Below are 15,482 nucleotides of genomic sequence, written 5' to 3'. Positions count from 1 at the left end.
ATTCTCCATTTTGTTTTTGTTTTTTACTGTTTTAAATAATCTTATGTGTAAATCCCGGTTGTTTAGAAAACAATTAATAAATCAATGCTAACTGTCCCTTCCACCATCCCCAACCAACTTAACATTTTATATTATTTATTTGCTTTAGTATTAAAATGATGAACCACTTCGGGCACTTGGGCAGAAAGGAAGTATAAAAAAGAAAGAAAGAAAGAAAGAAAGAAAGAAAGAAAGAAAGAAAGATGAAATAAACTATTGAGCTTTGTGTTCCAAATCAACTTTAGTGACTTATTTACTTTGGAATCGAAACAATACTTCAATGAACTTATGCTTAGCATTTTACCTTGCATCCAAAGTCTGTCCCAAGATATGCAGACAATTGACTATTGAAGTTGCATCATTTCCTGAGAGGTGAGATAAGAGAGTAATTATAGTATTCCTTTCTTCTAACTATTCTTCTGGTGAATTAACAAGTGGGGAAATGCACATCAGAGATGAAAATCGTTGATAGAATATTAACTAAAATATTGTTTCAACCCTTTTAGCAAATGCCAAAAGCAGAAACAATTATTAAAAGCACCATAAAGCTGGTTGAAGCAGACAAAACATATTTCATGAATGTGGTGAGCAACACAAAACAGTATTTATGTGATTTTACAAGTGCAGTTATATCTATGTATCTCTTAAATAGGGCAGGCTTGTAATTCAACCTAAAGAAGAAACCTCAGTATCCTTTCCTCACTCTTTGTATGACTGCATTGAATTTAGAAGCCTGTATATCATTATATAGATGCTACTATATACCACTACTGAAACTAAAGCTACCATATACCAAATAACTTAATTAATGAGCTTTCAACTTCTAGAAATCCTTTTTCAATTATAGTTGGGATGCTGATATCAAAAAACACTCTCTTGAAGGGCCATTATATAGTAGATATTTTGTTCAAGTGAGAGTCAAAGGTAAACACCCAGAAATCAATTCAGTCACACATAAGCACTTTGAGGTGTTTTAAAAAGTGAGTTCTAAAAATTGTTTCACTTTTGTGGGATTATATCCCCTGTGAGTTGCAGGTGTTGTGATATAGAAAGGATTGCAGCTGGAATCCAAGGAATGAGCTTTTTTTCCCCCCAACAGCAGCGCTGGTATTATATGATCAAGTAAACTATAAAGCACAGAAACATGCTATCTGTTCCTAAAGTTATTGGAATTATTTCCTGTGTAGATTCCACATAATGGCAAAAACAGAACAAGGTTGTGATGACACCATTTATATTAACGTGTTAGCAGTATTAAGCCATATTGAGCCAATATATATGTAAAACTAATTAAAGTGTGTGGGTTATTAATGCTTTAAAATCAGATTGCTGTCCTCCTTGCAAATATTTTAAGTTTGATGTAGAATTCTTTTCAGACTCCAGAAGAAAAGCAAAAGGCCTAACTGTATAAATGGAATCTCATGACAAATTTAATGAGAGCAAATGAGCTAAAACCTATGCAAAATCATATAGGTTGAAATTAAATGATAACTGCAATTTTTATTAGGAAACCTGAAATCCACAATAAAAATTAAAAGAGAGTACAAACTGTGGCTAAAGAAGACCAAATTATTAAACATTTATTAAAAGAGGGATAGAGCTTAGAAATACAAAAATTATAACTGTTTCCAATTACTTTCAAACAAAAAATTATATTGGTATATATCAGTTTATTAATTTAAAGCATTTATATACCGCCTTGAATACAAGGCACCTTAGCAAAATTAAAAACAAGAAAATAACAATAAACCAAAGAAACGGTAGATAAAAGTGAAAATAATAATCAGTTTCTGAAAAATATGTAGGGTATTGAAATGTTTCTAAATGGTTCAAAATGTCTATATGATAGGTATATATCTAGCATCTAAAAGATGGCAAAGTTGGTACCAGGCACAACTCCTTAGTGAAAAACTCCAATACTGAAAAAGCCCTCTTTCTTATAAATATAAGCCTCACCTCTGACGACCTTTGCACAAGGTCAGGTTGATATGGCTTACAATTTTATACACAATTATAATTGCACTATTACACAAGCAGTTATTATACAGCAAATCCCATATAAGAGATACAACAGTAGCACAAATTTCTACTAAAGACATACTATCTAAAGAAAGAAGGAAAGTGTATTACCTTTATGGTGCTATACTATAAATATAAAATAGCCAACAACTACATCGTTTGTGGGACTTGCAACAGTATATTCCCACTTAGTAACAGGAATGTGCATATTCAGGGACAGGATACTACATTTTATCATGCTCTGTTTTCCACTCCCCCCCCAACTGCCATTCATCATTCTATGGATAAAGAGCATGCTTGACTTTCATTGGCCTTGTTTTTTGTTTGTCTTAGATTTGCTTTGCTTATGCAAACAGTGGGGTTCCCCCCCCCGCATGCTGATACCTTCCTCTTGTTTACTGGTGGCCCCATTTTGGCGCCACGTTTGTCATCTACGTTCAGAGGCAGTAATAATCAACAACAGGTTTCTGTTGTTTCAACATGACAAACCTTGCCTTGATCACACCAGGAACAAAAGGGAAAGGGGCAAGAGAGAAAGTTCTCACTAAACTATGTCTGAACCACTGAGATATACAAAACTAAATACAACAGATACATTTTTTATCTGGAGCTCAATTTTCATGTTTAAAATGTGCAAAATTTCAGAGCTGCCATGAAACTACATTGTTATAAGGCTTGAGACGCACTTTTCAAGCTTATAATGCGTTTTAGTTTTATCTTAAAGTATCTCCTTTCACGAATAGATTCCATTTTTTACGTGTTTATTTATACACTTTTGTATCCTCTGTATTCCAGGTAAAAGAAACTGATTGAATTAGCTAATCAAATTGCATGAGAATTTTTTTAAAAAAAATCTTTCTCTTTTTCTTTTGTTCAAGTGCTAGATGCTAAGTACAGTTCAGACAGAAGCTCCAAAGCCTGATATTAAGGCCAGAGAAAACTATGCAATGCCTGAGCTACCCTAAGTGGTACCCTAAGCTACCAAGGTTTAGATGAAGGGGACGTGTGAAATCCCCAAATCTGACCAAACTCAGGCAAGCTTCTCAACTAGATCAAGGCAATGCTTGGCCAGAATCCTTATGTATAATCAATAACTATATAATAAAAGTCGAAGCTGCAATAAAATGCTTACAGTCACATAAGCTCAAGGCCACATTATAATGGGGTAATTGAAACAGTTGCACCAGGGTCCTTGCTTGCCCCAGACTCTGACCTTTCATGTTTTTTAAAGTAAGCTTCCAGCTCTCCTAGAAGGAAATTTATGAAGCAAAATGTGCAGGCAGCCTTCTAAGCAACTTTTGTGAGATGAGTCATCTTGGCTATTTTTGCTCCTTCAGTGTTTTCAGTCAATGGGTCAAGTTAGAACTGTGATTGATGAGTGCAATGTTTCGACACCAGACAACAGGAATTCCTGGGTCCAAACAGCTGCTGTTTTCTAAAGCACTGCTCTTTTCCACTTCCCTTTAGTGTACTTCTCTTTCCTGTTTATGTCTCAATTTTAGTTCCCTACTCCCCATTTTCCCTTCTTTTCTTCCAAGCAGCCAGGATGCATCTACCCTGTAGTTGGTTCAGATGAGATCAGGTACCCCCAAGGAGTTAGTCTCTGCATATGCTATTGTTAAAGCCCTGCCCCGTGTCAGATGCAAAATGTGAAAACTTTGCAAAGAGGAATAAACCCTTGCTTTGTGGGAGCTGAAATCCAGGTACTCATTAAGAATAAAAGAATAAGTGCAACTACTCAGAAGTAGATCTTAATGGGCTTACAGGATTGCAGTCTTGGCTTTCTCATCTGTGTTAAGACCCAATCTGTGAACTTCCCCCAGTCTGCCATTGTTTAATACAGTTGTATAGTTAAAGGAGTTTGCGTAGTTTGGCAGGAAAGGAACAGGATCATCAGCTCATTCCCAAAGCCTGTATGAGAAGCAAACTCTTTTGCTTCTGACTTTACAGATGTTTAATTGTTAAACAATAAATGTATAGGGTTTAAACTGTTAGTAATGCAAAGCTCAGTTGGCCTCTGCAACAACTCAGCACACTGTTAGCACCAGGACAGGCACCAAAGAAAAGCCCTTAGGATCTGGCTGTTGGAAGGCAATTCAAGTGATCACTGTATATAAAGCATCATTGAGTTGCACACTAAGAATGTCAGAAATAACACAAAGGAGCTAGACACTGAACTATATTGCCATCTCAAACAAACTCGTTAAATAACATTATAGGTTGCTTAGGGTATAGAGCATTGCTAAATGTCAAGCACTAGCATTATATTCAGTTTCTTGATATTACGCAAAAAATGATGGGTTTCAGGTGAATTCTTCTATGTTAGCTGTCATCTTAGCTAAATAATATTTGCATGGCTTATCCGGGACAATGAGAATCTGAAAAGTGACGCTGAATACATTCACAGAATGTATCAGTAAACCATTTCAAATGTATGTTTCTGAAATGATCTAGGTTGTAATTAACCTTCACCTGTTCCTGGATCTTCACACCCTTCCAGTTGGGGAGATGCAAAAGGAGAGGCTTTCCAAGAGTAAATTATTGCACTAGGGCTCTGGAACAATAATTCATTCTGCATATGCAACCCCTGTTGTATTGTGAAAATGGACCAGCCAACTCACTCTGCCAATTTACATGGGATTTTTCCTTACCCTTAAACAGGGAATGCCATGCAAGTTTTCCATGTACTGAAAGGAGAGCAGTGGGAGGACTTGTTTTTCCAGCACAGCATTTCCCTAATGAGCTGCCCAAATGGATAGTCTCTACTGGATGTGGGGAATAAAGTTACTAGATTGGGGTGAATTTCCATGGTCCATATATGCATGAATGTGATACTTCCCACTGTCAGTAACATGGAAAATAAGGCACTGAATAAATTCATACTAAGTCTCAATAAATTGATGCCTTATTGCTTTAACAAGATAATTGTTTTTAATTGTTTATCTTTTAAGTCAAACAGTCAACACAAAGTTTCTTACAGAACTTTTTGGTTACCACATAAATATTATTGGCTACCCTAAAGGATTTTTAGTGGGCCACAAAGTTCATGCTCTTGGTCAGGAGTAGCCAGTGTGGTGCTCTTTAGATGTTGTTGGACTATACTTCCCATCATCCCTGACCTTTGGCCGTGCTTTCTGGAGCTGATGGGAATTGTAGTTCAAAAACTGGAGAGCACCATGTTGTCTATCCCTGCTCGTGGACATGCAGTCATGCAGCATACATCAAAGCAGCACATACATAGTTGCAAGTAATGGCAAAGAAAATCAAGGGATGCTCACACAAGAATTTGTCAAGGGTCTCCTTACCAAACAGTGAAATCCTATGCCTGACAAGAACTCCAAGTTTGCAGAATAGGCTGAAGACAAGGGGTAAATAAAAGAGAAGGGAGGGGGAAAGGAAATAAAGGAAGGAAGGAAGAAAGAAAGAAAGAAAGAAAAATAACAGCTGATATATGAGCAGGAAAAAGCAGCATGATGTTTTGCAGAAAGAATTCAGTCTCTGAGCAGAATGCAGGACTGAGAGTACTATAAAAGTTTCCAAGAGCAGCTCTTGACAAACATGGTTAAGTAAGCACATATCGTAATTAAACAGAGAATAACTGACAATGACTATTTATACAAGTGTCCTTAATGAAATCTCACCACCACCAACAAAAAGTCACTGAAATTTTAGGAAGCAAAATGCAGTCAGTAGGCTAGTTTAATATCATCGTTGCAATTTTAGAAGCGATAAAAGATTCTGATTGAGACAAATATAAATGTTTGGTGGTAAAATCTATTAAATTTATAAATGAGTAATCATGTTAAAACTTCCCTTTATTTTTAATGAACAATTTTCTTGTTTAACACACAACCAACCTCAGTTGCTGTCCAACCCAAAGTTATTAAGATGTGCTTGAACCTATTAATTTAAATGGACTTAAAAACATCTCACTCAGTTGGACAATCACTAACCAAAAAAAAATCCAAAGTAGATATGAACAATGAATTTACTTAATGGCTTCAATCCAAAGGTTCTATTTCACTGATGGAAAGTTCTTCCATTCACCTAACACAAGCTCTGCTCACAGAAGGGCTCTTTCTGTGAAAGGAAGCATCTTCAATGAGCAGAACCATAAAACATTCCCCCCCTCTCCTCCCCTACACATGGTTCTGTGCTAACATCCCCCGTCTTTTTTTAAGGGTCACATGGAGAAGGAGAGGATGGAAAGCCCTGTTGCACAAATGGAAGCCTTTGTGTAGGGCTTTCACTCGTGGATTCATGAGGTGAATCCCACTCAATGTGTTTTGAGTCACTGTGGTGCTCATGAAAACTCTCATGGCTTAGGGAGACAGAAAATACAAAAGGTATAAGGAAATGGACAGATCTTGACATAAATGATGTTACTTTTCATGACCAAATTCAGTTTTTTTTTATAATAGTAACGAGGGCTATTACGGACATTAATTAATGTAACATACTCAAAACATACACAAATTAAATCAGATTTTAAAAATTGCCAGTTTTCCCAGATCCCCTTCACTAATAATTATTAATTTATAAAAATAGTAGTCACTAGCAATGGTCTGCCTTGCCACACATTCCTCAGGCCCATATAATAAAAAAACCCAAGCCTATTCATCTCAGCCGTGCTGCCTGCACAGCCCCCTGTCTCTGAGGGCTCTTAGCAACATCTTCCAGAATTAATATCCTCCCTCTTCAGATGCCACTCAAAAGAAAAGTATACTTCCTGGCCTCTGACACATAACACCAGTTACTACTTAAACTGCCTGCATCCTAAGCTGTGATACAAAATGAAAATACTGTATAACCTACTGTACAGGCAATGTTAACGTCAATCAAAAGACTTTCTAAAGAAGGTAAGTCTTTGTTAACTACTTCTTCAACAATCCAGCACAACTTTTGCAATATACATAGAAAGCTGCCTTATACAGAGTCAGACCATTGATCCAGCTTGCTTACTATGGGTTTACATTTCTCTGGCTCTCCAGGGTTTCAGATGGGGTCACTTTCAGCTTTATCTGGAGATGCTGGAGGTTGAACCAATGAGCTACAGCCATTCTCAGCAATGCATCTCCTGTTGCTCATTCAGCATTGCACAATGAATGGGGCTTAGAGATTTCATGAAGTATTTTTAACTATGTTATAAAACACATTACAAGAACCTCACGACTAACACCGAGAAAGAATCAATACAGTGGTACATGCGCTTCAGGCTACATATGCTTCAGGTTACAGACTCTGCAAACCCAGAAATATTACCTCGGGTTAAGAACTTTGCTTCAGGATGAGAACAGAAATTGTGCTCCAGCGGCACCGCGGCAGCAGGAGGTCCCATTAGCTAAAGTGGTGCTTCAGGTTAAGAACTGTTTCAAGTTAAGAACGGACCTCCGGAACGAATTAAGTACTTAACCCGAGGTACCACTGTATGGGTAACTCGCAACTCACGCCCATTTAACTTGTGTGCATTCAGCTTTACATGCACAGGTAAAGATAAAGGGACCCCTGACCGTTAGGTCCAGTCGCGGATGACTCTGGGGTTGCGGCACTCATCTTGCTTTATTGGCCGAGGGAGCCAGTGTACAGCTTCCGGGTCATGTGGCCAGCATGACTAAGCCACTTCTGGCAAACCAGAGCAGCGCACGGAAATGCTGTTTATCTTCCCGCTGGAGCAGTACCTATTTATCTACTTGCACTTTGACGTGCTTTCGAACTGTTAGGTTGGCAGGAGCAGGGACCGAGCAACTGGAGCTCACCCCGTTGCGGGGATTCGAACCGCAGACCTTCTGATCGGCAAGCCCTAGGGTCTGTGGTTTAGACCACAGCACCACCCACGTCCCTTTATGCTATTTATGTGCATAGCAATAAACAAACAAATAAATAATAGAAAGGGAGCAGGCATCTGGGGGGAAATACTTTGGCAATGCCACCTTCCATTGAACCCAATTTTGGCATTACATGCTACCCTTAGAATGTAAGTTGAGTTGAGAGTCACCTGTACAGAGGTTGCCTTTGCACTTCTAAGGCAATACATGTTATTTGGGATAATCAGAGGCTTATGAATTCCTAAAAGGGGGGGGAAAGACTTCTCCTTACTGTCTCTCACTAGAATTCACTATAGCACCTCGCCCCCTACACATATCTGCTCTGGAGGGTTCCCCAACCTTCAGAGCAGACTTGGGTGTGGGATGGAGTGTGAGTGACTGCAACAGGTAGGAAAGGAGGAGCACTTCCTGTTGTATGAGTGGAAGTCTATTGCACTGGCTGGCAGCCACCGGTAGACATTTCAACAGGATAGGCTAAAAATTTGTAGCATTTCCCCTCCCAACAAAGTATGCAGGCAACTGCTATATAACCAAGTAAGTGAAAAATTTGTTGAATATATTGGTGAGATCAACCATTCTGTATACATGTCATGTGAAAGTTACTACTAGAATACGGAAGATGCCTCAATATTTTAAAGGGGATTTGTATTCCAGACATTTAAAAAACCCATTAACAGACATATTGGAAAAACAAGATTAAAAAGGGGGGGCTTTGTTTTGTAGTTCAATTTATGCATCCCTCAGTAAAAAAATCTGCCAGTTAAACATCCTAATGACTGTTTTAGTTTTTTTACCAAAAGAAGAAAAAAAATCAACAGCCCAACCCCTCTCCAACATGAACCATCTAATTGAGCAGTTACAATGTGAGAAGTAGAAAGAGCTTAGGAAACAGTAGTGGAGATGAGAAAAGGACAAAGAAATTATTAAGCCTTGAGGAGCTGATCACGCTGTGAAATAGACATCTCCATGAAAATTTCCTTCTTCATGTAAATTTCCCTCTTCTTAGCTCGGTATGTATGCCCATAAATCTGTCTGTGTTTTGTAGTAAGCTAATTGGGTATTATAGTTTATTTTTTTACCTTGTCACCATTTCTTTCTCCTTATTTGAGGCATGCCCCCCGCTGCTAAGAGGCCTACTTGCAGCAGATAGGAAATACAGGCGATGGTTCTTAAAATACTGGTCGATTAAAGGAAGTACAACCTGGAATAAATACATGAGAAAAAATGGGGGGAGGGACACTTATTATCTCAAGGCTCCATCTCCCACAATTCTTATTCATGATGGTTCTCTCTAGATCTGACAGTGAGCCATCCCCATTAACTCTGACATCATCACCAAGTACCAGTGTGAACAGACTCAGCAAAAGTAGTCTACTTGAAGGTCTGTCAGGTTGCTTGCCCGGTCCCATGGGCTCAGGACACCAAAGGTGCACGCCCCCCCTCAAAAGGAAAGCCTACAGGGCATGTAAAATGTTGGGACAGTGTCTTCGCTTGAGCTTAGCCATGCATTTTACTTCTATTATCATACATGAATACCCAGCACAAGAGTATGAACCTGTGTCCCAAGTTCTTCACTGCGCCTAACATTAAATCTCCACTAGCTTTATGTGTAACACATTTGATAGCAATAAAAAAGGCAAAAGAGAATATACTTTACTTTCGCAAAGAACTTGATTTCTTGTTCATAAGGAAATTGTTCTCCTTTGCCTCTGCTGCCACCATCTGTATAAGAAAAGATAATTATTATTTTTAAAATGTAGCCTTTTCTATTATTCTTAAACCATATTTCTCATATATTGAATTGCATACATTAATATACGGTATGTATGTAGCAATTTTATCCCTAACAGGTTTCTCCCTTTTTATCAGCAAAAGTGTGACAACTGGTTTAATCTCAGTGGTAGCGATCTATAATTGCTTGCAAAAACCATAGCTCAAGCCTCCCTAGTTCCTCCATTACTATTTCAAGATTGAATCAGCCTCCAAACTGAACTTAACACCATGCCTCTTTTTTCCACTTTTTCTTTTAAGTAACTAGGACAAGGAAATGACAGTGCCTGTCAGAAACAATCAGACTAGATAATACTACTCTCAACCCCCACCCAAATCATGAGTGTAGGTGAAAATTTAATTTTGCATATTAAAATTGAATATTGCATATTTAAAAAAGGAATAAGGAAGGAAAGTCACCAAATAGATACCTTGAACGCTGGAGTGTATTATAAATCATTGGAACATAAATTTTCAAGACAATGCTCACTTGCATACTTGTATGAAATTTATTTAAACTAGACAGATTGCTTCCATTTTTTATTTGTTTAAAAATTAAGACATATACCGAATGGTTTCTTCTTCTCTTCTTTATGAACTTTATGATCTATTTATGTAAGACCCACATTCTTTTTATATGAGCATGTGATGTATGATGTGAAGTTGCTCATTCGTTTTTTCTACTAAACAGTAATACTAATGTTAAAAACTTAATGATTTCCCACATTTTTTGGAGGACGTAATGGTCCTCCAAACCATGACATGCTAAGCCAAACCTCCTCTCCAGGAGAGGAGCTCGCAGACACTTTGCTTCTCCCCAGCCCTTTCTGATGCCATGCCAAGCTAATTCAAGGTTTGGCCTGGGGCTCATGGCTAAGTTATTTCCTCACTAACCATGATCTCTAACCAATGTTAAAATACAAAATATTTATTTACAGTGACTTACCAAACTCCAGAATATACTGATGGGCTTCATCCACATATCTTATCAGCTGCTGAAGAAAACTGTAAGCAAATCGTTTCTCGATAGAAGGCGTGTCTAATTCTAGATCCTTTAGACCTCTAGAACGACAAGAGCTTTCACTCAAACTTAGAACCCAAAAAATAGATTTGTGTACAAAAACTTGCAAATGATCACAAAGCTAGCTGTTGCGTTGTATATTCACCTACCTGCATATACTTTTAAAGTAATTTAGATTAAACTCATATTAATACAGCAAAAAATGTTTCTGTGTGTTTTACGTTAATTTTTGTTTCTCTTTTCAGTTTGGCATCATTTTGCCATGATTCAGATGTTAACCTAAACCACTGTACTGGCAAGTCTTAATATGAGACTCAGGTTGTCCTCTCCCTAATTCTCCTTCAATATTATTATTCCCTTCTGATTGGTGGCGAACTATATCTTCAGGTTACATCCAAATCAACTATCTGTATCCCCCTCAGCTGGACAGATCAACTGTCACTAGAGAAAAAAGCACCACTGTATAGGAATTTCCCTTATATTCCTCCTGTACCATCCTCCTTATTTTAAGGATTTGATGAAAAAGACTGATTGGGTGGCCTTTACAGCTTTCAGCTGTTTTAGGATGAGAAATGTGTCATTTTTATAGCATTACTACTTCATGAGCATTTCAGTTTTACAAACAAAAATGCACATATACTGGTGGTAGTCAACTAAATTTTGCTCAGACTAGACCTGTTTAAATTAATGAAGCTAACTTAGTCATCTTTATTAATTTAAATGGGTCTGTTCTGAGTAAAAGACTTAGGCCCAGATTGAACTGACCACAGATGCCAGCACAAGGGCTCCTCTTAGTGCAACAAGGTTCCCTACGTCCACCCGGCTCCCCCAAATTCACACTGGAATTCAGGAGAACCCCCAAAAGAGTGCAAGGGCGAAGAGGAAGGGCCATTCCACCTGGAAGCAGAAACGCTTGCACTGACCAGATGCCAGCACAAGGGCTCCTCTTAGTGCAACAAGGTTCCCTACGCCCACCCGGCTCCCCCAAATTCACACTGGAATTCAGGAGAACCCCCAAAAGAGTGCAAGGGCGAAGAGGAAGGGCCATTCCACCTGGAAGCAGAAACGCTTGCACTGACCAGATGCCAGCACAAGGGCTCCTCTTAGTGCAACAAGGTTCCCTACGCCCACCCGGCTCCCCCAAATTCACACTGGAATTCAGGAGAACCCCCAAAAGAGTGCAAGGGCGAAGAGGAAGGGCCATTCCACCTGGAAGCAGAAACGCTTGCACTGACCAGATGCCAGCACAAGGGCTCCTCTTAGTGCAACAAGGTTCCCTACGCCCACCCGGCTCCCCCAAATTCACACTGGAATTCAGGAGAACCCCCAAAAGAGTGCAAGGGCGAAGAGGAAGGGCCATTCCACCTGGAAGCAGAAACGCTTGCACTGACCAGATGCCAGCACAAGGGCTCCTCTTAGTGCAACAAGGTTCCCTACGCCCACCCGGCTCCCCCAAATTCACACTGGAATTCAGGAGAACCCCCAAAAGAGTGCAAGGGCGAAGAGGAAGGGCCATTCCACCTGGAAGCAGAAACGCTTGCACTGACCAGATGCCAGCACAAGGGCTCCTCTTAGTGCAACAAGGTTCCCTACGCCCACCCGGCTCCCCCAAATTCACACTGGAATTCAGGAGAACCCCCAAAAGAGTGCAAGGGCGAAGAGGAAGGGCCATTCCACCTGGAAGCAGAAACGCTTGCACTGACCAGATGCCAGCACAAGGGCTCCTCTTAGTGCAACAAGGTTCCCTACGCCCACCCGGCTCCCCCAAATTCACACTGGAATTCAGGAGAACCCCCAAAAGAGTGCAAGGGCGAAGAGGAAGGGCCATTCCACCTGGAAGCAGAAACGCTTGCACTGACCAGATGCCAGCACAAGGGCTCCTCTTAGTGCAACAAGGTTCCCTACGCCCACCCGGCTCCCCCAAATTCACACTGGAATTCAGGAGAACCCCCAAAAGAGTGCAAGGGCGAAGAGGAAGGGCCATTCCACCTGGAAGCAGAAACGCTTGCACTGACCAGATGCCAGCACAAGGGCTCCTCTTAGTGCAACAAGGTTCCCTACGTCCACCCGGCTCCCCCAAATTCACACTGGAATTCAGGAGAACCCCCAAAAGAGTGCAAGGGCGAAGAGGAAGGGCCATTCCACCTGGAAGCAGAAACGCTTGCACTGACAAAAACTCTCAGAAGAGCGCAATGCTGAATTCTTCCCAATGGTTTTGTGGCTGCCGTCCAGTGTTGAGGAAAGGTTCAGAAACAGGAAAGAAAACAAAAAGAACTTCGCAGATATTTCAGATTTACTACTTGATTCACATTTTAAACAAAAACAAAACTTCCTGCCTTTTGTGTGCATATGTATTATTAAATAAATAAATAATATACACAGACCATCTGGCAAAGGTTTAACTCAGGATTGTTTACCTTTTACCTAAAATCTATTTACAGAAAGGTAGCCGTGTTGGTCTGCCATAGTCAAAACAAAAAAAAAAATTTCCTTCCAGTAGCACCTTAAAGACCAACTAAGTTAGTTCTTGGTATGAGCTTTCGTGTGCATGCACACTTCTTCAGATACACTTCAGATACACTAAAATCTTCAGATACACTAAAATCTATTGCAACACAGATTAGAATTTACCTTGAGACCACATATCCATTGATCTGTAGGAACTTCAGGATATCTTGTGCTTTCTCTCTGTCCTTGGCCTTTTCTTTGGCTGTCAGTGTATCATATGGAACTAGTAAGGGATGGTTTCCTCCTCCCACTGTTGTAAGTTAGAAAAATGACACCATAGTTAAGGCTGAGGGGTGGCCAACTTAGGATATATTGTGAATAACTTCAAAGAGGGATATATTACTGTTTTATTCCAAAATGCCCATAATGAACTTCCATAATTCATTAAGCACATTACGGTTTAGTCATAGGACATATATGACGTAAATGTAATTAATGTTATTAAAAGGTAAATATATATATATACAGTATGCAAAAAAGTACAGCATTTAAAAACATAAAAAATCTGACAATTCAAATGCCAGAATCAAGGGGTCCTCACTGCCATGGCAAGTTTGTGGGTGCAGAGGAAGAATTATTGGGACAGAGCAGATGCCTCACAGAAACAAGGCCCTGGACCATGCTTGCTAAGGTCCCACGTTGGTGAAAGAGAGATGGCAACAACAGAATGAGAGTGGGGAAGTATCCAGAAGATCAGTTTCATGTGGGATGGGAAATAGCAAGACACTCATAAGGCTGGAGGAGCTCTCCCAGAGGAAGAGCTGCCTTATAGGTAGCTAATATGGGTAACCACTTCACACCTGCCTCTCCTCACAAGGAGACTAGTTTATCAGATAGAGGTTGGGCCAGGCTTCAGTGTCACAAGAAAGATATCACAACGGTCTAACTATGCCCATCTCCCTAAGCATCTTGTAGGGAGGGAGTACAACTAACCACTTTCACACTGGTCTTAGCTGATGCACGTACTTCATCTTCCTTCAACAAAGTTGTGGTCTGTTTAATCCAAACCATTCATGTCTGCATCTTCTTCCTCCCATGGCCCGAGGGAGGAGGGGCGCTGAGCAGCTCCATCTCCCAGTGCATAACACAATCAACTTAAATCTATGCACTACTCGTGAGGCAAGTCCACTATTCTTTCATTACCTCATCATTTGTAGGGTTAATATATGGATTTTTTAAAAATGAATTTCTCCCCACCTAGCATTCTTGAAAAGGGAGTCAGAGAATCACTTCTGCTTCTCCAAAGTGCTTTTTTCAATGCACTGGGGGTTAAAGCCATTATTTGATGCTCCCACCCTGCCTCATGGAAGGCTGTTCTACAGTATTCTTTGCACAGAGATATTCAGCATCAAAAGGGAACAGAGCACCAAATGAGTGCCTAATAACCCACTAAAGACCAGACATTAAAGACGTCAGCACATGATATATTATATGCATTTCTGATATGCTGTTTTAACAGTTGAATACAAATATTAAAGAGGATGGCAAGCAATATGTCTGCCTAGCAGGAGAAATCGGTGCAAGCAGGGCAGCGTTGCCCACCTGCCTTCCAAATATCAGGCATCCCTCATGGTTCCTAGGGAGAAGGATGAGGCATGGAATGTGTGCAGCATTGGTGTCCTGACACCATACTCCCACACCTTTCTGAATTCCCCACTCTTCACCATCTCCCTCTCAGGAACCAGCAGTGACACTTAGTGATCAGAAGACACAAGAGCAAAGTTGCCCTCTGTCCTGCCAGTGCTGGATTTACGTAATAGCTAAACAAGCTACAGCTTAGGGCCCCACTCTCTTGGGGCCCCCAAAAAATTTAAAGGGAAAAAAACCCTGGGTGTACATTTCCAAAAAATAAAATAAAACCTACATACAGCAACTGTGTTTTGTGTTGTAAGTAATGATGTAAGTAATGGGCCGCCAATCATTTTAAGTTAGAGCTTAATAATTATTTCACTATTAATATACTTCTTAATTGTACTTCAGTTCAACAATTACTTTGTTAAAATACATATTTTGTTATGTGCAAATGGCTTTAGATACCTATTAGATCCATAAATTACCATATAGCATATATTCAACACAAAAAACAGCAACGATTTGCTGTTGACAAAGGACAGCTGGACATATAAAGGGCCCCATTACCTTCAGTGGCTTAGGGCCTCATCAAACCTAAATCCTGCCCTGTGCCCTGCCCTGCCTGTAACTGCTATGATAGAAATGAATCTTTGCTAAAACTTTTCCAGTAGCATAAAGGAAAGAAGAATCAAAAATATGACTCAACTTTGCAAAGCTAAACACACTTT

At 39.8% G+C, this 15,482-nt stretch overlaps 1 protein-coding gene across 19 annotated transcripts in view; it reads right to left on the bottom strand.

Annotated features, from left to right (window-relative positions):
- Positions 1-15,482, bottom strand: part of RYR2 (ryanodine receptor 2) — a 252,769-nt gene that overhangs the window by 74,668 nt on the left and 162,619 nt on the right. For all 19 annotated transcript variants that reach the window (XR_008329619.1, XM_053382604.1, XM_053382607.1 and 16 more), the window contains 6 exons: positions 13,306-13,432; positions 10,600-10,715; positions 9,541-9,605; positions 8,963-9,084; positions 5,364-5,413; positions 344-404 (listed from right to left, as the gene is read on the bottom strand). Coding sequence is in view for 18 of the 19 variants with exons in the window: in XM_053382604.1 (XP_053238579.1) it covers positions 344-404; positions 5,364-5,413; positions 8,963-9,084; positions 9,541-9,605; positions 10,600-10,715; positions 13,306-13,432 (541 nt within the window). In the remaining variant the exon portion in view is untranslated. The remainder of the gene's footprint in view (positions 1-343; positions 405-5,363; positions 5,414-8,962; positions 9,085-9,540; positions 9,606-10,599; positions 10,716-13,305; positions 13,433-15,482) is intronic.

The sequence above is a fragment of the Podarcis raffonei genome, chromosome 3, assembly GCF_027172205.1.
Source record: "Podarcis raffonei isolate rPodRaf1 chromosome 3, rPodRaf1.pri, whole genome shotgun sequence".
Taxonomy (NCBI): domain Eukaryota; kingdom Metazoa; phylum Chordata; class Lepidosauria; order Squamata; family Lacertidae; genus Podarcis; species Podarcis raffonei.
This window is presented reverse-complemented; position numbering and strand designations above follow the sequence as displayed.